The 26,624-nt window shown below is 45.7% G+C and overlaps 2 protein-coding genes across 2 annotated transcripts; one reads left to right on the forward strand and one right to left on the reverse strand.

Moving 5' to 3' along the window:
• Nucleotides 1-156: 156 nt before the first annotated feature.
• LOC130514252 (clusterin-like) lies at nt 157-3,751 on the reverse strand. The gene is made up of 7 exons (XM_057013738.1): nt 3,097-3,751; nt 2,549-2,644; nt 2,306-2,454; nt 1,761-2,163; nt 1,547-1,666; nt 1,125-1,339; nt 157-1,020 (listed from the first exon to the last, which is right to left on the reverse strand). Exons 1-7 carry the CDS (start codon nt 3,128-3,130, stop codon nt 802-804), a joined length of 1,236 nt encoding a protein of 411 aa, XP_056869718.1. The 5' UTR covers nt 3,131-3,751; the 3' UTR covers nt 157-801.
• Nucleotides 3,752-5,848: 2,097 nt separating this feature from the next.
• Nucleotides 5,849-26,574, forward strand: LOC130513956 (collectin-12-like). The gene is made up of 10 exons (XM_057013279.1): nt 5,849-6,126; nt 6,842-6,892; nt 19,911-20,033; nt 22,916-23,002; nt 23,085-24,128; nt 24,318-24,815; nt 25,202-25,338; nt 25,410-25,519; nt 25,676-25,824; nt 25,903-26,574. Exons 1-10 carry the CDS (start codon nt 6,120-6,122, stop codon nt 25,920-25,922), a joined length of 2,226 nt encoding a protein of 741 aa, XP_056869259.1. The 5' UTR covers nt 5,849-6,119; the 3' UTR covers nt 25,923-26,574.
• The last annotated feature ends 50 nt before the right edge of the window (nt 26,575-26,624 follow it).

The following is a 26,624-nucleotide window of genomic DNA, read 5'->3' on the forward strand; positions in this document are numbered from 1 at the left end:
GGACACCCCTATACCTGGCGGCGTATTGCGCTGGCCCATGTCACGTGACAGGAGACAGCGAATGAGCATCAACGTGCAACATCGCCCGCCGAGCCGACACAGTCAGCAAACGGCAGAGCCGCAATCGTCTTAAAGCAGAAAATGTTTAGATGATACTTTTTCTGAACAGCAGTCTGAGACTTCAGTAAAGTGTGATGACATACCTCGAGTGCACTAAAGGTGTGATGGTGTCAGACAGAGCTGGTCTGATTTGTGTTGCCTTTTCCTGTAATCGATGCACGAAACAAGTCTGATAATGTTTTCCCACCTGTTTCCTTTCCTCTGTTATTCAAGATATGAATATAACTAAAAGCCTTTACCATTAATTCTGATTTAGCATCATTTGATATTGACATTTCCTGCCCATTCTTTATTATCAGATATGTACCCTCCTCCCATTTCTCAAAGTTATGTGCTCTTCATAATGCTTTAAAAGCTTTATTCCTTCCTTTAACGACTGTTTCTGTGTATGTTCCTATATGAATGCTTTCCATTCAGGTTTGTTTAAGTGGACTTGAATATCTACTGCTTGAGATCTGAACAACTGCTTAGCTAAACATCTTAATTCCTTTCAATTCCTCCATGAGCAGGAACACAAACAAATCTACATTATCCTATAGCTTCCTAAACATCTAATTTCTTCAGATGGGATTCTGCTGCTGACATGTAAGTGACAGCAATAACATTAATTTGATGAACATACACATTTAATCTTTGGAGTATACTTTTTTATCTGGAGCCCATAATAGAAATTGTTCCTGCTCAGCTTGTGGGATTTGCAGCGCCGCTGCCGAGCTCAGTACTTGTTATCTGCTGTTTAAAGCCAGTCAGAGACTCTTGAACGACACGCTGGATAAAAGCAGGATCCTCCAGCAGCAGCTCTGCAGGAACGGAGATTCTTATAGGAGCAGAATCCAGTAACGTGACAATCACACCTCTGCCAGGTCCGAGACCATCGTTCATCTGCTGCCGTGACGTCATCTGAAGGGCGAGAAGATCAAATCGCATCTCAACATCACACAACAGTCCAGCAAACACAAAACCTCTTGTGGTTTTATCTACTTAAAGCCGAGACGCAGAGGTACCGCGGTCATGCTGAAGATGTCTCCTGGACGCCTGCCGTCACGGAACAGCCGGCTGATCCACTCAGACTGGTCAGCCATGTTGCTGAGCCACCTCTGGGTCTCCTCCGTGTGTCTCTGAACCAGGAGCAGTCGGTCGGCGTGCTGCTGACGAGAGGCCTTCAACAGCATGATCATCTCCTCCATCTCTGACTGGAGCGGCCTCACACTGGGACACACTGGGAAAAATAAGGAATTTGCATGAATGACGAGACTTTTATGGTGTGATAAGCAATCCTGAATTCCCTGTAGTTACAATGCTCATTATTTCGGCCAGAATTTGCATTTTTAAAACTCTGAATGAGAATATTTTTTTCATCTGCAGTGAGGAGCCAGTTAATGGGTTTTGAATGCTTAAATACAAAAGGATAGGATAGGTTAATTACCTTTTAACAAGTTCTCTTCACACGCTTCACACAAACTTTGGAGCCGCCAGCACTCTGACGCTCGTTTGCGGAGTCGTCGGCAGAGATATTTGTTCTGGGACGGTCCAAAAGTGGAAGACTCTGCGTCAGATTGTCAATTTAAAAAAAAAAAAAACAGTCTTTCAGTGATTTTCCTTATTTCACACAAGGTAAAGTGAAAGTAATGGGCTGATACCTCTGCTTGTGTGCTGGAGGTAATCCTTTGGTTCTCGTACCTCCTCAGTAGCTGCAACATTTTGCCCAAAGTTGAACACAGAGACAGGGTGTTGATCCAAATCATTGGCCCAGGAACCAGGGGGGGATTCAACCTTCCTGGTTGGGCCGGGACGGAGCTCTGTGTGGAACTCGGTCAGGAACGATTTCCAGCTCGACTGCTGCACGTCTGCAAGCAGCAGCGCGCTCCGGTCATGCAAGAGGCTGATGCGAGTCAACAGCAGGTTGAAGGACGCGTCTGCCTGCAGAAGCTCCAGCTCAGCTGCGTTGGCCTGGTTCCCCGGGGAGTCAGCGCACACCAAACTCTCTCCTCCATGGTCCTGGACATGTTCCAAGGAGGCAGATTTGCTGAAAAGCTCCTCCACCTGAGATTCAGAAAGGCAGCATCAGCTTGTTACAAACACAGTCACAGTTGGAACATGTTGAGCTCAAACCTCGGAGGAGAAAAACATGAAGAAAAAACATGAGATCTTATATAGTCCGGGCATAGAAACAAGAGCAGAATACCATTTTCTTCTCGTAGCTGTGAGTGAGGGCCTCCATGAGATGTTTGTGGTTCTCTTCTGTTTTCTGCACCATCTCCTTCATGTGCTTCATCCCCTGCAAGGCCAGCTGTATTTCCTCCACAACATACTGCCGCCCTGCTGCAGACAGCTCTGAGCACATTGAACAAACCTTGTTTGCATTTATTTTATTTTTTTTGTGACCAAAACTGTGCATCTGCGTCTGGACTCTAAATCAAATCCTCACGTTTGAGCGTGTCCTCACTGAGTTCTGCAGGTGTGGCAGCGCAGACCAGGAGTTCAGACACAAAAAGCAGATGCACCGGTAGCCTCCTCATTCTCCCTCCGGAGAGAGCATCAAGAGAATAATTAACTTCAAAAAGAAGTGTTTAAAGACACATCGATTCGTTAAATGGCCACAAGGTGGCGGTATTACCCAGTTCTCAACACATTTAGCCAAACAAAAACTAATAAAAATAAACTGATCACGAGGGGTTCTATCATCAGCAGAAGGTAATGAGTAATGCCATACACTTATTGGTAGTAGGAACCTATGATCAACCTAAAATTGTGATTAAGATAGTTAAATCTTCAGAATTAAACAATGTTCCTTCATAAACTGTTCGTTCCTCCTAAACTATTCAGCATGTCTATTCCTTGCATTAATTCACGGGTCTTATCAATATCTAAAAGCAAAAACAGAGACACCATTTTAAAATAAAATGTCAAACAAATTAATGTCGCTGCGACAAACAGATGCATATAGAAATCGTCTCAAGCGTATAGAATATTTACCTCGATGAGTGACAAGGACGTATAGAAGCAGCATGCGTTGCAGAGTTCAGGCGGAGGTGACTGCTTCCTCGAAGGATTGTTCTATTTTTATGGATCTACTCGCCGCTGCTGATCCTATTAGCGTGTTTACATTAATTGACCCCTTCTTGCACCGACCAGCTTTTTACACATCACACATTCCGCCGTGTGAGGGTCGAATCCCGACCTCATGTCGGGGTTTTAATCGCAATCTGACTGACAGTTAACCCGAGCTCCCCACTGAGAAATAAACCGTGCTGTCGTGGAGAAAACACGTGCAGACGGTTCCACTAATCCACAAGTCAAACGGCACATTTGGCGCTCTCTTAAATTAAGCTTTAGTCTTATTAATATTTTCTCCACTTTTCAAAAATTACACCAATTCGCATGAAACCCCCAACATTTAGAGCACAGGCCTGAAATGATAAAGCATGACGCATTTTAAAGATTAACCATGATTCATGTAATTTATGGAACTAAGATTTATGTTCCTGGAAACTCAGGTCGTAGACGTGGACATCTTATGCAAAGCAAGAGTGGGCGATTTAAAATAGTAAATGGATAAAACTGACAGCTCAAATAGAGATTGAACGCAAATATAGCTACTGAAAGTTTATATACCTATGCAGTTATATCCTGTTTAAAAAAGGCAACATTCGGCAACGTTTAAAACCTCCTTGTGCTTGAAGCCTCCGCGACACTGCCGCCTACTGGGGGCTTATTTAACTGCATCGTGTCCGCCAGCACTCAATTTAAAATTTATACAGGTCAAATTTAAAGTTTATAAAGGTCACAAGTTGAGATATGTAGGTCAAGATGTTCCATCCCAAAAACAAAATGCTATAATTACTTCCTAGCATTTCAAATATGGGTGGTTATGGTTCTGCCGAAAGGGAAAATTTAACATTGTCACCTGATTAAAATGATCAACAATCCATAAAAAACCGTGGCAACTCACACCATTCACATGTTCAGATATATTTATAGTAACTATCCCTAAACAATCAGCAGTTAGGTAATGGAAATCTATTGGTCATTTTTTTAAGATTGAATTGAGTTTACATAAATAAAGAAACAATACAGGTTAAAGTGGTGAGGCCTTCCTGAAAATGGCTGCAAATAGAGTTAAAAAGCAGCATTTAACATGACAGCATATTTTCCCTGGATGCTGGTCAAATGAATCAAAAGCAACAGATGTTTAAAAACCTTCTGCAGGTTTAAATAAAGCAACGTTTGTGCGTGTGCTTCATAATGTATTCAAGATCTAACAGAAGGTAAGATGAAATGCTAAAAAGCTGCAGACTTCCCTTTATAGTTCATCATCCATCATAAATGTCAGCACCGGGAGGGGGGGGGCAAGAAAAATGTATTTCACTTCCTGTCTTTCTGCTCTCCATCAGCAGCACAGCAGCTAATCTGAGCTCTTATCACGACGTCTAAACACGGCCGCTGCGTGGAATGCCTGAGCCCCACGCTGAAGGCCTTGACCCAGTAAAGCAGGTCCTGGCATCAGAGGGAGGACCAGCAGGAGCGGGGCCCAACCCTCAGCTGTTTCCTATCAGCTCGCCCTGATACCTGCCTGCTGCTCCAGTTCCAGCTGACGGCGAAACAACAGTCCGCAAGGTTTTAAGAAAACAACTAATTAGTCACTTTATCATCTCAGGCTGTTCTGGAGACGTGCGTGGGGCTCTGGGCCTGTCAGACGGAGAAAGAAGAGACCCAGGCTGGAGTTTGATGTTCCTCTTATCTCCAAATTGATTGGTTTGTACTGAGAGAGTGAAAAAGTAGCCCACTGATACTAGAGCCCGATCCAGATGTGCTCCCTTTGATCAGTGATCCGCATCAGCGGGATGATCTGCTGATCAAAGCACTTGGAGGAGGTAAAAGAGGAAATGTCCTGATAGGTCAGCTCAACACCAAGATTGATTTGATCAGTTGGAATCAAGTTAAAGCGGATCGATTTGATTCATCAACAAATTAAAGCTCATCAGTTCAAATTAGTGAAAAAAACTTTTTGTGCAATTCATTTAAAAAACTGCGTCCAAAATATTCGTAAGAATTAGCAAGAATACCTGCGTGTTTCCTGTTTTACTTACTTTTCTACAGAAGTAACCAGTACTTTGAATTTATGCTGGTTTTTGATGCGATTTTTTTGTTTTTGTGCAGGAAAAAAGGTCTAAATTCTGACAAAATTGTCCACAAATGAACACGCTTTATGTGACACCCCGGTGGAATATTGCCAAAGGAAATGAGATGCTAAGATACAAAACAGTTCAAGTGTGCGGATGTCGCTTCTCTTTCTAAAGTTATTTCAATGTCCCAGTTTTCCACCGTGGACCTGATCACCATCTCTACTGGCAGCCTCTCAGCTTAATTGCTGCGCGACCTCCCGGTGTCGGTGGCGGTGAAAGGGGGCCCCTGTAGTGATGGTTAGAAGTTACTGGAACCAGAAGACGCTGGTGTTGATAGTTTCACAGCTGGAGAAGAGATGAAACCGGAAACAGGGCACAGAACTCTTCAAAATATATGATTTGTACTGGAGTCATTTATTATCTGAAACTATAGGTTTCCTGTGGGATACAGCTAGGAAGATTTGAAAAACTAAATGAAATCCAAAAAGACTGCGTAAAGAAAGAAAGATGTTTTGTCTGGTTTTACAGTCGACTCGGCCGCTGTTTTATTTTGAAAGTATTACCGGAAGTACATTGCCCCGTTCTGAATAGCTTGACTTCTGTCGCGTCTCCAGTTCGTCCTCCAGCTGCTAAACTTGCCATCATTCCCTCAGAAACTCCTCTGATGCGAGGCACGCTGGAGCACGATGGGGTTTTTGTTCTTTTGATTTTAATCCAACACCACAGCATGAAGAGGCATTTTTAATCCGGACACTTCTGCACAGGGCGCGCACGCGGACCACGTTTACCACACTTTTTGCTGGATGTTGAGATGCGCTCAAAGTGACAGCGGTCCTCATCTCTTCTACAGTCCCCAACGAGTCATTTAACGCCATGAGAGGTAAATTTAGACGCAACTTTAATCTACACTCTTTATGATGCTCAGGGCAGATTTGCTGTGCAGTCATTTCGCTGTTGGCTAGAAAGTGTCTAGAAAGTCCTGAATGTTTGCAACACACCACAGACGACGCTCTGCTGCCTGTAACCTGATGTCTTCAGATGAGATCACACAGTTTCGGGAATCAAGCTGCTCATGACACCAATAACAAACGTCACTTAGAAAAGAACGATTACATTTTTTTCCACTAAAGTTGTGTGAATATTTTGCAAAAGCGTCCATATGGGGCGCAACAAAGGTAGCACAATGGGCCTCCTCATTCACAGATAGGTAGATCAACATCTTGTCCCCCCACACCAGCACCAAGAGTGGCCCACACTCAGCTCATCCCTTCCTGCCCCCCCCCCCCCCCCAAGGTTCCATCTGGTTATCATTAGCAGGGACATTCTGAGCTCTCCTCCAGTCATCAGTGTTGTGCAGCAGAGCGTAATTAGAGTCAACTGTCAACAACCTAGAGAAACCACAGCTAGTGCCTTTATGGTTCCCTGGATGTCCTAACACACACAGACGGGCGCGCACGGACACACACATGCACGCACAGCCACCTAATGTCCTCAGCTGCTTGAGATCACACACTGAGATCACACATTGAATTCAGCTGCATAAATTCCCGACGTTCCTGAGCGAGTCTGATGTGTTTCTCTCTTGTGTCGCGCAGACGACTTTGCAGACGAGGAGGAAGTACAGTCTTTTGGATACAAGCGCTTCGGTGAGTGAATCCTTTGCTGCTCTTGAGGGAAAAGCGGAGCTCTGATCATAAACCTTTTATAGCCCCCCCTCAAAAAAAAAAAAAAAAAAAAAGTTGTGAGGGGAAGCTGCAGAGTGTGTGGCCTCAACTCTGTTTCAACCTCTAAACTTCTACCTGAATTACCTCAAACTGTTGTGGGAAATGACTCAAGCTGCCCCCCCATCACACACACACACACACACACACACAGGCTGAGTTTGGTCTTCGAGTGTCCTGAGTTTTGGCTCGGTCACCAGAGGGTTTCGGTGGTAACGTAAACGCGGCCGACAGCCTGTGAGGTCCAGCTCACCGCAGACCTGACAGAGCTCACGGATCCAGATTCTGTAGGAGCCCCTCTTCTCTGTGTCCCCCTGAAATAAAACAAACAAGGTGACCGGTAGGAACAATAGACGGGGGGGCTCGGCATCTCTTTTGTGGTGACAGAAGCAGACGTGACCTGCATATGCAGCTCAGCCGAATTATGGATGCCTTCCCAGTGTAGCTGGCTGGAAGGAGCAGGGACGTGGGAAAAAGAAACTAGTTTAGTCATATTTTAAGCAGGAAGTGATCTGAATAAAGACAACTGAAGTCCTTAGCAAAGGTCATCTCTGAAGTCTTGCTTGGGGGGGGAAGGGGTCCATAAATATGGTTTTACGAAGCGTCGTGTTTTCCATCAGGAGCCGACCGATTATGTCATACGTGAATTCTGGCACGTTGTTATGCGTCTCCATGGAGACGTCCAAAAGCTGGGTGTTGCTGCAGCGTGATTCATTCTCCCGCTGTTGTGGTGGAGAGTGCACGCGAGGCTGCAGCCTCTCCAGCATCACCCCCCCCACCCCCGGGTGGATGTCCTGTTTATCTATCTCTTGCGCGTGGCTTCGATTAGGGGGCTCGAGGGACGGGGGGGTGGGGGTGGGGGTGGGGGTGCATCCGCGTTGCTTTCAACTTTATTTGAATGAACTCTTGACGCTCACAAGAGAGAGCTGCTGAACTCTGGAGCCGAGCGCTGGGACGCAGCAGCTGCTTGGAGGGGCCGGCTCCAGAGGGTTTGTTGCGCCATCGGAGCAGAATCCACGCTTCATTCTTCCACCGTTATCGACGTCATATCAGTGCCGGAGGGGGAATACAAGCGGTTATTTCCTCCTTACACAATCTGCTTGAATTCGCCGAAGTGTCCGGCGGCCGACGGCTGCGACTCCTCAAACGTAGGGTCAAAGAGAGGAATCTTGCTGGTTGTAAACCCTCTACAGTGATAAGAACCAACAGATACAAACAGGACCGTCTCCTCATTAGCCCGCTTACGTGCACGTTCCACAAACTTTATGGCGTAAAGAACTCCAGAAGAAGCAGATTTCCAGGTGATGTTTGCGTCAGCTTCGGAGGTAAGTGCACATGTGCTGACTCAGCGTCTGCTGGCCTTAAAGAAAACTCCAACTGAACCCCTCAAACCGAGGCCCAGCCATCAACTGGCCCTTTGAAGTCGTGAGCGGCGAAAATGCCCCCACAAAGCAAAAAACACAAATGCTTTTTGTCTCGGCGAAGCGCGCTGTTTTAGCCTCCTAATCTCACGCGCACGTCATCAAGATGGCATGTATACAACCCAAATATACACATATTTTCCACGCTTTTATATACAAGTGGAAATTTACAAGACACAGTCCCCAGCGCACACACCAGTACAACCACTGTGTAAATTCATGTGGTAATACCATCTCTCATCCTGCCAAAGATGAAGCTGGGCTGGAATTGCTTCCACAGTCACCCAGGTTTCAACATATTTATTTTTCAGTGGGAGGCTGACACGAGCAGGTCATCCGAATAAAACAGAACGCTACCTGAGCTCTGGCTGAACTCCCCCTCAGCCTTTAGAGCCGCTAAACCCGTTGATCACAGGCCAGACTCACACCACCGATCTCACCAGAAAGACAGTTTTTTGGATGCCGTTCATTTCTGTTTCACCTTTGTTTCCAGCCTGCATTCCACACTTTTTTGTTGAGCAGAATCAAACTCCGGATCACCCAAAAAAACGGGACCTGGAAAATCTTAAATGGACGAGGGTGCCCGGTTATTTGCGCATGACTCCCGCAAACCTGTCTTGCCCATGTTTTCCCATTTTCCATAACATGTACGCATCAAAAACAGATGTTAAAGACGAGGGGAGACCATCATGTCAAGGTTCTCAAGAATTGGGTACCCATCAGGGAATACTGGTGGGTTGAATTCACACGGCAGGTCCTCCGGGCTTCCACTGCGGCATCGGCGTTGTGGGCGGGGCTCTGTCTCCCGCTCGTCGCACACATATGTTGGTTTATAGTGGCCGGGCTCAGAGGGTTTGCGGCCAGCGTGGAACCCAGAGCGCATTAATTTATTTCCTGCACTTGTTTCTCCAGCAAGGCCCGGAACATTCCTGGAACAGAGCTGGGTGTTGGGGACGCCGATGGCTGGAACCAGCTGTGTCAGCACAGCCGTGGTTGGTTTTGATCCGTCGGGTCTCTCTGGCAGCACCCCCACACCCTCAGCTGTGGCCATAATCACACCTCGCCCACCACCTCATCAATCCTGGTTAACCTGGATTTAGGCGTGTTACCAGCCAGCTTTTTAGATGCATTTAATACTCGCAGTCATGTGATATCTCGCGGCGCGGATCAGAACGTCTGGTGAGGGCTTTTTATCCACTTTGCTGTGGTTTCTGGGCCTCCTCACAGCGTTCAAGCTTTTCCAAAATCTGTCCTCTTTATTAAAATTGCGTGGAAGGTTTCGAGCATACTTGTGTGAAGGGTACAAAGCGTTCTGGACGCTCTGCCATACGGCTGTCAGGAGTCTCTCTCTGGCTCCTAGTTTGTCTGCCTGTGAGGACATGTTAAGTTTGTTTTTCTTTTTTTGCTGTGGTCAGATAATTTGAAGAAACATCCGTTGCTGAGACGAATTTGTGGCACGAAAGGTCAAGCGGCGATTGGCGCGCTCATTCATTATTACTTTTATGCATTTTAGCTCAATTTCCTGCAACTTTTGGCCAGTGATTGTTGCAGAGTTTCCACAAACCTTGATTGTGCATCCCCAGAATAATAAAAGTTGAAATAAAGTGCGATCCATGAATCTCGGGTTAGATTCTGTCCCAATTTTTTTCCCCCCTTCCTGACCAAGGACGGCAAACGCCCGTTGATTTTATGTCTTTTTGGTCTTGTGAGATTTTCCTGTGGTCTGATGTGTGTTAAGAGTGAATTTTTCTTGTTGATCGGCTCTGAAAATGGTCGGGGCCGACCATATTAACAAAAAACTCCGTGTGTGGAAAGCCAACAAATCCAGAGCCAGGATTCCGTGAATTGTACAGAATTGAATTGAATGGAATGTAGCCAATCAAGAAGCGAGCAGGCAGCTCTCCAGTTTTTTATTTTATTTCAGAAACACTCCCAAGACCTCCATCATCACCACTTCTCGCCCTCTTCTATGTTGCATGTTGTGTTCTTCGGTTGTTGCCTTTGTCTTCTTTGTTTTTTTGTTGGATCACGTGAGAGTTCCGATACCTGACTTTTTAGCTTCATGCATAGGGGGGTCTCTAACAGATCAAAAAAAATCTCTTTAGATTTAGAAAATCCTTGTCCCTGATAGAAAATCCCAAAAAGCAGAGGCCTCCACTGTAACGAGCGCTGAGCGGGGACGTCTGTGCGTGCAGCCGGTCAAACACCTGCTGGGGAGAGCCGATCGAGATGGTAGAAAAGCTTATTGAAGTCACCTGCTGAGGCAGCGCAGACCCCCAATAAACCGCAGGACTCGCTTTTGTAGCTTTTTAAAAGCCTGCATGGTAAAACAATGAGGGGACCAGAATAAATATCCAGTGTCTCCCTCATGTGCAGTTCGATTGCTCAGAAGGAAAGGCTGATTTGGAGCTGATTTGCAGGACGTACGCAGCGGCCGTCTTATTTTTCTAGCAGCCGGGTTACACCTGTTCCTGATTACTCCTGATCTGCTGATGGGCACCTGTTGCTTGTTGCTCAATTATGCTCAGTCAGCATAATCAGAACCAGCTCTGCCTCATTCTGGTTCAAAGGGTCAAAGCCAAGCATAGCTTTAAGCTGCGTAGTGTTTATTTTTAGGCCTTTTTTCATTTATTCTGAGGTCTTTGTACAAATCAGCTCAGAATTTTGACAAGGAAAGGTATAGCAGAGCACATATGGTATTAAACTCTCCTAAAAACAATGGTATGATTTAAAAGAGGCTGATATCATCCAGGGGTTGATAGGAGCTGCCTCGGGTCAGGATTAAATGCGATGTATTCACCCAGTGAAGCGAAGCCTGCAAACACTGGGATGTTTGCAGGCTGGGGTTGAGGGGGGGTTTCTCTTATCTGGGTTCTTGGAGCATATCACACCTCTGAGCAGGGTGGACGCTGGATTAATTAAGAGGGGAAAGGGGCAAAAGGGTATTAAATCCCAGGAGGTGAGAAGGAGGGAGAGAGAGAGAGAGAGGGGTTCCAGCTGGAGCTATTTATACAGACACCTTTTTATAAGAGCAATTTGACTCTGACTCCATCACTCTCAGATATTTAGACACTATCTTATCTCTGTTATAATTTACTCCAAACTTATAGAACGGAGCGTGTGAAGAAAAGCAGCTGAGTGGACTGATGGCAGCAATCACAGAGGAATTTGCTCAACTTTTTTTTTCCTTTGGTCTTTGGGTTTACAAAAGTACAGTTGAGGACCAGCCATTGACGTGCATAATGTCCTAAAGGAAGCAAAGAGGACAGAAAATACCAAAAAACTTCAAAAAAATAAAAACTAAAGATCCTTTAAAACCCAGAAAATCCCACAGAGCTGGACAAAACTGTTGCTCGTGGACGCTAAAGCTCCTCTGGCGAGTAAAGATCAGTAGATTGACAGGTTGAGTAAATAATCTAAACACTCCTTTCAACACTGGGAAGCAGTTTTGGGTTTTAAAAAGATGACAACACAATAGATGGTTTTGGAAGTCTCCTCTCCCCCCTCATCTCTCTGTGCTGCGCTTGTCTTCATTAGACTGAATAAAACAGCAGTAACCTGACTCCAGGCGCTTGATGCAAAGAGCAGACAGTGGATCTGTGATGTTTCTGCCAGGACAACACATGTGCAGGTAGTTAGACCCTATTTCCAGTCCTGTCTGTGATCATCCTTCCATGGTCCCGACTCACCTTTAAGCGCAGGAAAAAGCTGCATTGCCCCCCCCCAGTAATAACTCCTCAGGTGTCCTTGATGTGACCCACATGAAGATGTCAGGGGAGAGTTTGTGGAGTTTGCCAAGGCCTAAAAAAGGGGGTCAGACTCGTGCATGAACGGCGCTTCCATACCTGCATTCCTTTAACGCCTCTCGTAAAAAGGGTTCTACCTGTCTTTTTGTTCTGGAGGGAACCCAATCGTGCGTTCGTCCGACATTTGCGCCCCCCAACTCACCTGTTTTTGTGTAACACTCGACTTTATGCGTCGCAACTCATATGCAAAAAGTTGTAAGCGTTTTGCGCCCAACACCTCCAGCAACAGAACACACAGGCACACTTTAACAACGAAACAGGGATCTTTTTCTTTTAGTATGACTAATAAAACCTCCTGTTATTAGCGGTCCAAGATGTTAATGAGAGGGTGGAAAACGAGCGCAGCCGGTGCCAAGAACAACCTTCAGCTTCCTGGTTTTGCAGAGGGGAGCAGGAACGGAGAGCAACAGCTTCAGAGCTGTCAGAAGGATAATGACTATCACATTTTTCCATGTGTGGCCGAGACAGCCGACAGAAGGAATTCACTAAAATTCTGATTCCGGCACCTCTCGTGGAGCTGTACGCAGTGGTTGTCATGCAAGCATATGGCTCGACGATGGGATGAATCTGACCGTGCTGATGCACAATAGTGTAGACAACTCTCAGATCAACCATCAATAGTGTAGCCAACTCTCAGATCAACCATCAATAGTGTAGACAACTCTCAGATTAACCATCCGCTAAAAGCAGTCGACCCTTTTGGTCATGTTGGAGATTTCGTTGCGACTGAGTCGGTGTTAATGGAGTTGAGGCAACACTTCTTAATCACCCGAAACAAACACAGTAGGGCAGTCAAGCCACCGTCTGCTCCTAATTATTGTTTTACCCAGATGTTGGACAGCCCCATCTGAACCATGTGCCGCGCTATCTTGTTTGGAGCACATCTGCCGTTAAGCTACACATCACACTCCCGCGCCTAACATGGTGGGCCTGCACTCCTCGAACGGTGCATTCCACATCCCCGCTGATCTAGGATTTAGAGCCGTGAGTAACGTGGGGTTCAGTTTGAGTGGGCAACCAGCCTGAGTTGAGTTTTCATCTGATAACAGTCTCATTTGTAAGCAAAAGCAACACAGAAAAAACAGTTTTGAACTGAACTGAACAGTTTTAAAGTGTTTTTACAGCTGCATGTTTGACATCAATCTTAATTCTGAGCCCTACTGGACCCAGTCCTACTGACACATTCATATTACCATTTAACAGCCCTCCAGGTTCTCAAAGCTACCATCAAATCAGATTCTTATTGCCAGAAATCCTAAAAGCACACTGGCTCGATCCCTCACGGCCATCCCATTATGCCAGCAGAATCATGGACGGAAAATCAAAGAAAAGTTGTTCAAACTTCAAAGAAAGAGTCACGCAAGTGACACAAGAGGTGCTTTCAGGTTCCCTGTTCCTGAAGCGGGCCCAGTGGCGGATGCGATGAGTTTGGCCGATGTGAACGTGGTGCGTCCCAAAAGTCTCCCTAAACTCTGCCCGGCTCTTTAAAGGCTTCCTGGTTTTATGTGGCAGAACCCCAGCAGGAAAGGAACTGTTCTCCAGTGCATTTACATTTCAGACGCTTAAAATTCATGTCAGCTGGATATTTTTAGACAATTTGAACTCCCGCTGCAGTACCGTCCTTTCATCTGACTCCATTCCAGTGGACGGAAAGAGGTGTAATGTAAAGTCTTTCTGGTTTTCCTTTGATGCGCTTGCTCTGTCAGCACCGGTGGTCTCTGTTGTGCTTCTCCCTGTTTTCGACTGGTGTCTGACTGGTAGCAGGAGACCTGACCTCTGCACGTTGGACATCAATCAGATTAAGTTTCAGGGAGTGAAACTCACATCTCCGGTCGAGCTTTTATTTTTCTGAACTACATGTTTCTGTTGTTTCTTGAGTCACGGTTGTGGTGGATGAATGAAGAGGAGCGTGCTCTGTTGTTCTTCAGATGAAGCGTTCCTTGTCTTTTTATGCTGCTTTCCTTCCTTTTTGCTCTGTTCTTTTTGGCTAAAGTATCCCGGTGTTGTATATCCTTCAAAGTTGAGCGTAGGAAACCTATCAATTTCTAAATGCTAATGTGATGGTCATTAACAAAAAGGCCACACGCACACACAGACAACAAAAAACCAAACATGCATTTGCGAGTGAGCTGAGTTGTTTTTCTTTGTAACTAAAACCTCGAGGCACGTCGTGGGCCCCAAGTCTCTCCGCTGAGTAAGTCCATTCCCACTCATTTGTTGATGCAGTTCTCTGGAAAGACGACCTGTTTGTGTAACTACGGCGAGCGCTTCGCCTGTGCAGGGACGGGCTGAGGCCTCTCGGCTCCTGGGAGGGGGGCTGCGGACACTGCTGAGGAGTGCAATCCAGCCTGACCACAGCTCATCTGACAACAATTTTGGTGTGTTTGTTTCTCTACCTGCGGTATCAGTCGGTGAAACATCATGAAGGTGGGATCAAGAATGGGTTGGAGACCCAACCAAACTCACGGGCCTCTGAAGGAAATGATTAAAGAGAGTCTTTTAGCCATTTCTGGCAGCACCAGCAGATGCAGTTACAAACTAGCTGAAGCCGCTGAATGTTCCGCTACATTTAGGAACTGAAATATTTTCCTCTGACGACCCAAAAATGCCACTAATGTTTAATGATTCATGGATGCTGTGATGCCTCTTAATGACTACATGCGTAAATAAACTTTTGACACATTAAAAAAAAAAAAAACTTTACAAGGTGATAACCCTTTTCAGCTGTCTCATTGTGGCTAAACCAAATCCTTTAATGCAACTGTAAACACATCCAGCATCTGTTCAGCAGCAGCATTAAAGAGGTGTTGAGCTACTTGCAAGAAGTGTTTCAGTAAATAATTGGTGTATTAATTAAATTCAACATTTATTTTCTCTGAAATCATCAGTTTGAATCTCTCCTTCCCTGCCTCTGTTGAATATTAGCATCACAGTTATCCTCTTAAGGAAGTGTAAGGTTTTCATCACGCTCTAAAAACACATGGAGCTAAATCAGGCCACACATGGAGCCGAGCTGGTATCAGTTACTTGCGGGGCCCCAGAGACGTCCAGTGAACCCGTAGCCCTATTTCCGCACTTCCTCTGATTGCGTCACATAGGCAGGTACAGCCCCGAAGAGAGCGCCGCTGGCGTGCTGAAGGAGCGTGTCCAAGCAGTAAAACAGCCGGTTATGAGGGTTAAACAGAGCCAGGACCTCCACTGTGACGGAACGTCATACTTAGGCTGTGGATCCCACTCCACCAGTTTCAGACCCTCCATCTAGGAGTACTTCAATAATCTGTGACCGATTGGATTTAAGGTGTGTAAAGGATCATAAAAGGGACTTTTTTTAAGAAATCCAACTGGTTTTGACCCATAACTGTTCACAGTAACGTATTAAACAGACCAGGCAAAGGATATTGAGCTTTTCATAAAAAATGTTTTTAATAATGTTCAAACTGTTCTGGGTGGAGATTCAAGAGTACAGAACACACACACGCATGAAAACACACACACACACACATTGAGAATCCAATCCATGACTCACTCATTGAACCATCATCTCCCTCCTCACTGTAAAACATCTTGGCTCCGTCGAACTTTTGAGGGATTTTCTAAAACACTTAATTTCTAAGTAACAAAGGCCAGACGCGTGAAGGATAATCGCAACGACTGGAAACAATCAATAAAACATCTTTCACGGCCGACAGTGATCGAGGAGGTAACCATATGACGTCTTTGTAATGCAGCTGCAGCAGCCTGGCACCATTTTTCATTTGAGTGGAGAAAACACACACACACACACACACTGGGGGTGAGTGCTGGACCGGTTTCTGTCACTTTCCCTTAAATTCATTAAAACCCATAAGCTATGGGGAGCTGGAAGCCGACACACATGTTCCCTCTGGAGCCTGCCAGCTTTTAAAGACAGTCCTAACCTGTAACTATAACACCTGTGAAGAAACTGCTGTTATTTACGCTATTATTTTCCTGTCGGACACACTGCAGTCCATCAGTTGGGCAACAGAAAATTGCCACAACCGGGCAAGAATAATTAGTTACGGCCAGCTATCCAGACGCTCACCCATTTGGCAAAGCTGCATTTGCTTCGTTGGATCGGTGGCCAAGCCAGATCGGGTTTTATTGTGAAAAAACATAACGTACAGAAGAGAACTCCAGCGCCACAAAGCTGGTTTGGTTTAAAGCAAATTTGACATAGAAAAATATTTACAGTGTCAGGTGATACACTATATGTCCCACAGAGAGCCAGTAAAACGTAAACGCAATCAGTCATGGACTTTTTATAGCATAATTGAAACCAAACGAATCAGATATTTAAAGATATTTGGGCATTACAGGAACACATTTACAGCACTGCGCCACCAGGTGGTCGTTGATGTTTTGGTTCAAGCTTTTATGGAGCTCCTATCGTCCATCTTTGGGTGTTAATTTTCCATCCAAGTATTAATCTCTTCTCAAATCCAGGTGTTCCCATAAATTTGAGGACTCATTAGAAGCCAAATCTTTTTACGACAGGCATAGTTTAGGCTGTTGCTGCTTCATATTGTTGAATACAGAACATTTATTTGCATTTTCCCAACTGGAGTCCAGGCTCCTTGTCTTTGGTGCCAGGTATAATTTGCTGATTGCCCCCTCGGAGGAATTTCAAGTTCCTGGAATGATGTGTGCGTTAGAGAAGACCGGCAGAGGTCCAAATCACATGTGTGTGTGACCTCAGCTCACGGCTTTGTGTACTCAGCCGTTACCATAGCATCACTTCTGCTATTTACAGTAAATAAACACCGTCTTTTTAATGAGGGAGCATTGTTGCGGCCTGTCAGGGGCGAATTAATGGCTCTTCCGACATGAAAATGACCATGCGTTGGTAATCCTTTGTTACGGGGACACATGAAGTCACAATGTGTGACCGAAGAACAAAGTGGCTCCACTCACAGCAGGAAAAAAAAAGCAAGTGTTGCTTCATGCGCCCCTAAAGTTCTTTGTTTCGGGCCGTTTGTGTGTAGCTCTGAGCAGTAAAGTGTTGCTGACAGCCTGCGGTCTGGGCAGTGGCACCTTGGACAGTGGTTGTTTTTTGCGGTCGTCAGCCATCAGATTCGATTGTGTCTGACTGTGCATGCGAACTGGAAAGATGACAAATCAGTGTCTGTTTCACTGATGAGCAGCCAAATGGAGGGAAAGCGAGTCTTTTTATATTTCAACGCGAACAATGAGGTCACTGGTTTTCCACAGCGTGCGTCTCTTCTTTAGGTTTGAGATCAATTAAGAACGGTGTCACTCGGGGATTGAGTTACCCATGAAGCTAAACATCACACCGCAAACTCAATTTTTCCCTGTTTCTGCACCTTTGCACGTGTTTCGATGCCTCCACTTTTCCCGTCCTGGTGTTCCGTGATAGTTTGCAGAAATAAACAGGAGACGGCATCGACTGGCGCGCGTGTCTTTGGGATGTTCGTCCAGTTCCTCTGCTCATCCAGGAAGTGACTTGCTGAGAGGTGAGCAACAAACGGGTCACGAGGAGGTCTTAGAAGTCTGCCGGCGGTGGTCGGAACACCTGCAGCTGCTCCGCTTCATGTCTGGGAGGTGTGAAACTGGAATCCCCCCGTGGTGGTTGTGTCTTGTGTTATGTCAGGTGGTCCACATATTTGACAACCAAGTTGCCTAATGCTGAGATGGAAAAGCCGGTTGCTTGTGTAACAGTTTATACGCACACAGTGCAACACATTAGTAAACACTGTCAGCCTGGTTGAACTGGACCGGCGAGCTGAGTCGGCAGTTCGTTTGATTACTGCGAACTGATGACCGTGATGGCTTCTGCAATAAAACAAACACATCAAGAGTTCTGAACCAGGCCAGAAGGCAAGTGTCGCATTCCCAGAATGCCGTGCTCCAGTTATACAGAGTTATACATCTTATATTCACTGAATTTAATATTCAGTGAAAACATTTTCCTGACCCTATATGTTTCTTCTTGCGCAAATGATCTGGACACATTTAAAACATTGTGTGTATATTTACAGTGTGTTATTCAATTTACTGTGCATTTTTAATACTTTTTGAACGTTTGGCATTTGTTTTGAAGCTGGCAGACGTGCAGTTTCATCATTCTTCGCCCCACCCCGAAAATAATGAGCTCCCCGCTTTGAAGACTTCTGGAAAGAATCTGCAAACGCTGCAAATGTTTGATATGGTTTATGTAAAAACGTCAGGATTTGAAACAGTTTGATGAAATATGCGCTCTTCTACTGTATATTGTCATTGTTGGGAACACATGTTAAAGATTTATTTATAATGCAGCTTACAGGGGGGAGGGTGGTCCAGAGGTAGTGATGTCAGCCGTGTTGACAGAGTTCAGACTGCAGAAGAAAGTCATCAAAACTCTTTTTTAGGTTTGAAAATTTTAATAATTTTGAAGTGACCATCAAGGCAAATTTCTTTAGAGCTCAATTCCTACGTGGGGGCAGTTTCATGTGGTGTGTTTCTGCCTTTATCAAGACTTTAACCAGATTCCTCATTAGTAGGAGAAGAAAGGGTCATTGTTTATTTCTGCTGGCTTAGTTCCATGTGTGAATATACCAAGGGAGGGTGAATGTTGACACCTGGCGTGTTCCTATAGAGGGAATGAAGAGTGAATGTAATGAGGGTCACAAGAAGATGAAGTCATGAAGTGATCTGGTGGATGCTGAAGAGTCTGCTCCTGTGTAAATATGACATATTGCTTCTTCCAAAAGCATATGTTTATTTAGCCTCTGCACATCCAACCCAGAGTCCAAAATGTGTGAATGGATGCAAGTGGAGCTTTTCCAGATATCATTTTCAGGATATCCTCTTTAATGTATGTGCAAAAGGGGCTAAATGTGCACTGAAATACTGGCAGAAAAAACACATAATGATGCAAACTGCAATACTTTGGTGAAGTCAGGCACAAACATACCAGCATGTGCTCATAAACGCTCACTACAAGACCTTCGTATGTAGGTAGGCTGTTAGGTTAAAAAGGTGAATATGAGAGAGAACAATGAGGCAATTGGCATTTTCACATGTGTACAAACAAATAGTGTTGCAAAAATGAATATTTCATCCAAATCTGACTGGCATTTGTCTGCGGTTGCCCTATAGGTGGTAGCCATTTCATTGATTGGCTTCCATTTGTTGAAAGACCTGGAGAAATCCTTTCATAATGTGAAGTAACGCACACATCCTGGTCCTTCTACATACACATTCACCCACTTCCTGAATTGAAAATGAAATGCAGCTGTGTTCCCGTCAGCAGTCTGGATCTGGCCGCTCGGCTTTCATGAAAGGAAGATTCCGAGCTTTTCAGTTCCACAATCAGCTGACGGAGATTTACGGCAACTGAAGAGCCTGACAAAAGAGGTGGCATGTGGGAATATGACAGCGCTTCTTTGGGAAGGACTCTTCCCCCACATGAGATTTGTGGATGGAAAAGAAGTTAGGCTAAACCCTGGGAAACAAGCATGTTGCTGAGAGTAAACAAGTTTGTGGGGGGGATTGTTTTTGTGTCCCCTGGCCCTCCGCTACCCGGACCCTAGGGGGAACTGCTTTAATGTCGACTCCAGGGCTGTTTGTCCAGATGTGGGACTCCTGGACATGAAGAGCCCCCAAAGAAACACTGAATTATACCCCATTTCCTCTTTAGACTTTGAAGAATGGCAGTAAAATGGACTGAACAGTGTTTTCTCTCTTTTTCTTACGCAGGGATCCAAGAGGGCACCCAGTGCACTAAATGCAAGAATGAATGGGCACTGAAGACCTCCATAGCTCTGCTCTATGTGCTGTGTTCTCTCCTGACCATTGCTGTTGCTGTGCTCGGATATAAAGGTAAAACAAACCTCACTATGCGAAACAAGTCGCAGCGTGTGGATAATTTTTTTTATTTTTTAAAAAAAGCCCTTAAATTTACATTTTTACATCTCATTTTGTTGGTTTGATCGAGTGTGGTAATCCATGGGAATCAAACAGGCCTGTCTTGTTCCGAAGCTATTGTAATTCACCACAAATGGACTATTTATTCCATTAAATGTGGATCCAATAAAAATTGTTCTGGGGTGGGGATTTGGAAAAGTATGTCCCTATCAAGTTTATCCAGTGCAAATGAAATTTGATTTGTGTCCAAGGTGCTGAGGCTAAGGCTGAAAATGTGCCTTTGTGCCCCTCTGACTCCACCCATCAGCTTCCCCCCACTTTATTTTATCAACCCCCGACCCCCCACCCCCCACCCCGAGCTCGCACCTCTAGTAAGCGTCTTCCATCTTTAGTGTGCCCGAACTTCCTGGTTGCCTCTTTTCATATTTTTCCCAGGTCAGGAAACGGTCTCGCCGTCTTTTGGAGGAATGAACTTTGAATGTTCTTGCCATAATTGTTCTAAAAGCTCCCATGTGTAACTGCCCCCCCGAAATGACATGTTAACATGTGCAGAGTTATCTCTGCCCCTCGTGTACGTTGTAATGTACTTTTTCACACCGTGGACATGGCCGTTCCATGTTGCATGTTTCAGAACAGGCCTAATTAATCCCAGATGAGCCAGCTCGAAGCCAGTCCAGCAGAACCCACTGAAATTGGGTTTTTACTGGCACTGAAGCATTGCTATGTCAAGGGAACCACAGCTGAGGCTAAACACACCCCCGACTCCAGATGGTTAAGTAGTGAGACCCAGATCTATGCACTTAACATGTGTGCCTCCTCCACTGATGACCTACAGACACGAACTCTGCTCAAACTCCGGAATTCGGTGAACTCTTGGGTTCTCCCCTGCAGGTTGGGATATTGATTGACGCAACCCGATGAAGTTGACAAAAAAAAATCCCTGGACTCCAGAGGATTTAAACCCTGTTAATTTCCTTCAAAAGGAGTTAAAACAAGTGCATGGAAATGGCAACCACAATAAGGAGGTGATCTCTGAGATTGCAACAGCCAAATAAGGAGTTTACAGCTTAGACTCAACAGTATTTTTTACTATTTCTGGAAAAGGACGCTGGATTTTACAAGACAGCCCAGCCAGTTTTACACCCACCCACACAAGATCTGGAGACAATACATAACAATAATAGTGAATATTTACTAAGAGCTTCTTGGCCAAAATGAGGTTTTCTTTTCTTTTCTGCAGCCCTGTCGCAACTTTTCTGGAAGCGTGTTATGTTTTTCTCCTTTTTGTTGTAGCGTGATGCAATGAGCCTCTCTGGGAGTGGGTATATTAGCAGCACATGTGGGAAAGGGCCCAAAAAGTGTAGGAGATGCTTGTTTTAGTTTCCAGGCTACATGTGTAAACGTGGGTTAAGAAACAATAAGCGTAGGAGCCGCTTAGTTCTGCATCATTTGTCTTTTGCACTGAATTGAAGGGTCAGTGTGTTGAGAAATGCATTTATACATGTGGAAAAAAAAAGTAGTGGCTGATAATAATGATGCCTGAATGAATTTAGGTGGTTTTAAAATGTGTTTATTTGCTGCAATGTTAGGGGTATTTCTGTGGCGTCTAATTGGCTGCAGAAAGGAAACCCAAACAGCTTTGGTTAAAACATTCATTTTCAATTTGTAGACTCCCCAAGATTTCAGCGCCTGTGACTTAGAGTTGAGTCTGAGGGTGTTTTTCCATAACAGCGAGGCCTTCTTGACTTGCAGTCTGGAAACTGGGTTATAATTTCCTTTGGAGTCTTTGATTTAAGACTCACTTGGATCACTGAACTGGATTTTGAGAAGAAATTCACATAGGGTCTGCCGAGATCGTCACTCCAGCCTCTGTGATTCATGTGCAGGCACATCTGTCTTCCAATACTTCAGAAACACACATCATTATCACAGCTTTTCAGCTAAAAATTCAAATATTTATTTGTTATATAACCTTGGAATTACAGTATAATTATGCTACTTGTGACAGTAAAGTCCATAAAAGATACCGTGGGAAACAATAACTATAGAGTAGCAGACGTGACTGAAACCCCGTTGAGTTTCAAACCTGTACAGATTTAGAGGATAACAATCCTACTCCCCTGTGCATATCTGCAACATTTTAACTGTGGGAAATGAACACATGGGAAATGAACCAGATGCTCACTAAAATGCCACAAAATTAAGAGCTCTGTTAGAGTTCATATGTGGAGATATTGATGGCTTTAACTCAGCTCGTTATGTCTCTCTGGTGAGTCGATCCCCTACCTAGCATAACAGCTGGGGTGCAAGTTCCCACCACCCGAAACCCCTCAGGTCAGAGGACGTGTCCCCCGGCTGGCAATGCTGGTGGTAGAAGTGGGCCGATTCCCTGGAATCCCAGACACATTCCAGAGGAAATGAATGCCAGTGTCGCCTGTGGGGGTGTGAAGAGTCCCTCCTGCCACAGTGTCTGTCTCCACTTTGATCCGCTTGTTTACTGAAGACCCTCCACTTCACTTCCTGTCCATTTCCCAGAGGCTCTCATCAGTGTCTCCCCGTGCACCTCCACCAGCAGCGTCCCTCGCGGAGAGCCCACGCCGTTCCTTGAATCCTTGAATCACGCTTCTTCCTCCCTCCTCTGCCTGTCCACCTCAAACAAATCTAGCCGGGTGATTACATCAGTCAAACCCACCATTATTGCATCCCTACAAGACATGTAGACGCATCTCATGGAATTCGCTTTTGAATTTAAGCATCCCCTGTGATCCCTTTAGATAGTTGATGTCTGTGTTTGCAGGCAATTCCGGTCTTTCGCTAATCTCCGGTTTCTCTTTCAGTGGTGCAACGAGTTGACACTGTGTCTGAAGGCATTGAAAACTATGGAGGAAAAATAACTGCTGTTGAGACCGATCTGAAAAAGCTGGGTAAGTCTCCCGCGCCTGAGTTTGAATTGGCGCGCCTGAGTGTGATGGTGAAAGGTTTATTGCATAAATCTGCCATCTTCAGATGATCAAGCGGGGGAAAAGTCGGAGAACACCACCACAGAGATCCAGGCTTTCAAGAACAACATCTGGACTCTCCAGAGGCAGCTGTCAGCGGTGCAGGAACACATCCACAATGATCAAGCAAAGCTGAGTCAGCTGGAGAACATCGGATCAGACATCCAGAACAACCAGGGCTCCATTCAGGGACGTCTGGACAGCAACACGGCCACCCTGCACACCATCAATGGCACTCTGCAGTCGTACAGCAGCGTCATCGGGGGGCTGCAGGACGACACGATGCGGCTGCAGCGAGAACTGCAGCAGCAGGTGAAACTTCAAGACCAGGCTCTTCTCAGCATCAGCAGCCTCAACTTCACCCAGGCCCAGCAGAGAAGCCTCATCACCGTCCTACAGCGTTCCGTGGACGACACCAGCCAGGCCATCCAGAGAATGCGCAACGACTTTCAGAGCCTCGAGCAGACGGCCCGACAGACACGCACGGATGCCGCGTGGCTCCGGAGTAAGGTGGAGAACCTGCAGGTTGTGGCCAATAACGTGTCGGCTCTTGCGAAGGCCAACAACGACAGTCTGGAGGAGGTGGGTTCGCAGATCGCTGCCATTGCCGGCGAGATCCAGAACACCAGCAGCCTGGCTGAAGCCCACGACCAGACCCTGAGAGAGGTCTTAGACCAGCAGAGAGACTTCAGCAACCTCACCTCCACTAAATTCGACCGGCTGGAGGGGCGTCTGGATGAGTCGGAGGAGAGCATCGACCGCGTGACCGGCAATATCAGCTTTACCACGCAGCTGCTGGGCTCTATTAACCTGAAGTTAAACGAACTGCGCACTTGCTCCGAGACCGTCGGCCGCCACTCAGACTTCTTACTGAATCTCAATAATAGCATGACAGACGTACGGACAGATGCAGCCGGCCTGAGGACGCAGCAGGAAGAGCTGGCTTCACGTTTGGATAAGGAGGTTACCAACCTCTCTTTTGTCATGGAGGAGATGAAACTGGTGGACACAAAACACTCCCAACTCATCACCAACTTCACAATTTTAAAGGGTGAGACATGAGTTACAATGTTTGTTTACTAACAAGGGTCCTTTTAAGTGTAGCAGATATCCATATTCTGTGAGCATAGGACAAAGATAAGGAAGGGAAAAACAATAAACTAGCGAATATGACTCCATGCACCAGTATTTTAGCGACCTAGTATTTTGTTAAATATGTCATATTTTCTGACTTTTTTAGGTCCTCCTGGGCCCAGAGGGCCAAAGGGGGACAAAGGATCTCAAGGACCACCTGGCCAGCCTGGTCAAAAGGGAGAGAAAGGGGAGAAAGGTGCCTCTGGGATACGAGGGCCACGAGGAGAACAGGGTATTTCGGGTCCACCGGGCCTACCAGGGTCAAAGGGTATGACAGGTGTACCCGGCAGCCCTGGGACCAAGGGCTCACGGGGATCTGGAGGAAGGGCTGGTCCTCCTGGAGCAAAAGGAGAACCAGGTTCTGCTGGTTTACCTGGACGAGATGGACAGCCTGGTCCTCAAGGAGCACAAGGTCCTCAGGGCATCAGAGGGGCAATGGGGCCACCTGGGGAGCAGGGGCCAAGGGGACTGCTAGGACCAGTAGGCCCTCCAGGGCCACCAGGACCACCTGGGTTACCAGGGGTTCCAATACGCGGTCCAGTACCTCCTGTAGGCCCGGTGTCTATGCAAGATGAGGCTGTAAACCCTACACTGTGGGCACCAGGTAAGTACTCTAACAGCACACGGACAGGAAAAAACTAGTTGTTTTGTTCATCTAGAAAATCACATAACTAAATGTACAATCCATTAAAAAGTTCCCAACTAATCCCACTCTGTACAGTAGGGGGCAGTAGAGGAGAGGGTTGTAAAAATGCTTACATTGCATTGGCAGAAAACCAACAGCTCTCGGCTCATTTTTGTTTTTAGCTCGATGTTGTTTTTTAAATTAGCTGCAGCAAAGTGATTTTTGAAATTGTTTTCAGCTGTGCAAAGACAAGTGATAGCCTCTCTCTGTACATGGTATCAAGCTCGCGCATGACTAGTTCATAATCTAGCAACTTTGACAATATTGTGCATTTGGTCGTATTAAAAGAGATCATTGTTTTACAGGTTGTCCTCTTGAGTGGCTGAATCACAGGGACAAATGCTACTTTTTCTCCAAAGACCTGCACAGCTTTGACGATGCAAAGACAAGTTGTGAATTAATGTCTGCATCCTTGTTGATCATCAACGACAAAGAGGAACAGGTGAGCAACTGACAGTTACTGCAATAAGCATGTAATGAAGGGAACTGATGTCTGTCCTTATCCTGGCACAGAAATGGCTGAGGAAGCAAGTCCAAGGGAAAGGCTACTTCTGGATGGGTCTGACTGATAAGGACGAGGAGAGTGTTTGGCGCTGGCTAGACGGGACGCAGCCTGCTTTCACGTCAGTAATGAACGTGTCAAACACGACCGTTATCTGCTGTTCCTGCCCCCCCCCAATAAATAAATGCAAACAACATCACTTGTCTGTAGAGTAATAAGGGTTCAGTCAGATTGCAGCGTTAGATCCAGACTGTAATGTGGTGTCGGTTGCCTGCAGAATGTGGAAGCCCGGTCAGCCGGACAACTGGAACCACGGTCACGACATCAGCGGTGAGGACTGTGCGGGGCTCATCCACGAAGCGCTGTGGAACGATTTCTTCTGTGAAGATCTCATAAGCTACATCTGCCAGAAGGAACTGGAGCAATGTAGGTGAAATGGCTTAATTGTTCTCCGCGTTTCCTGAAAATGAGGCCTTCACTTTTTCCTGCTTTTGTTTCATGCAGCGAGACCTCTGGGTTCATAGCAAAGTCTTGAAGGGGAACTGGCAGGGAGCAGCTACGCGGCCTCTGTGTGGCTCCGGTCTGCCGACACGGCGCATGCGGGGTCGGTACGGGCAGCGGAACAGGACAATTCTTGACTTGAGCCCAGGGCTGCTGCAGCTGATGCGTCTCCGGTGTTGAAGGGAAGCCTTCATCCTCCGGCTGTAGCGCAATCAAAGAAGGACTTCTGGTTTTTACTGAATTATATCTGAAAATATTTTGTTTTTGTTTTGTATTCCATGTGCAACTAAATATCTGAATGTATATTTTATTACACAAGTTTGTAGGAAATGATCAATTCTATGAATCCAGGATATAGAGCACCTTTTTATGCTGAAGTCATCCTAAAATGGTGCAGAATGATGCAAAATGTAGAACCGTTGCTGTAGAGGAAGAGTCGGTGAGTGCTTCCATCACGTCTTCCTTTAGGAGTAGCAATGAAGAGTACAGAAGATTTCATTCATGTGGAGATTTTATCTTTTGTGAGTAATCCAAGTTCTTTTCTGCTTTAATATACATGATTATATGGATCGTATGTGCCTTTTTCTGCACTCAGGTACCGTTTACTGTTACGAGAAATGAAATATTTTAGAATAAGTAATAAAAGAAGCTGAAGGAACCAAATAAACAGAAAAACTCACAGGTCGGTTGTCGTTTTCTACATTTTCATGCCAACAAAAAAAAAA

Source organism: Takifugu flavidus, chromosome 17, assembly GCF_003711565.1.
Source record: "Takifugu flavidus isolate HTHZ2018 chromosome 17, ASM371156v2, whole genome shotgun sequence".
In the NCBI taxonomy this organism is placed as follows: Eukaryota; Metazoa; Chordata; class Actinopteri; order Tetraodontiformes; family Tetraodontidae; genus Takifugu; species Takifugu flavidus.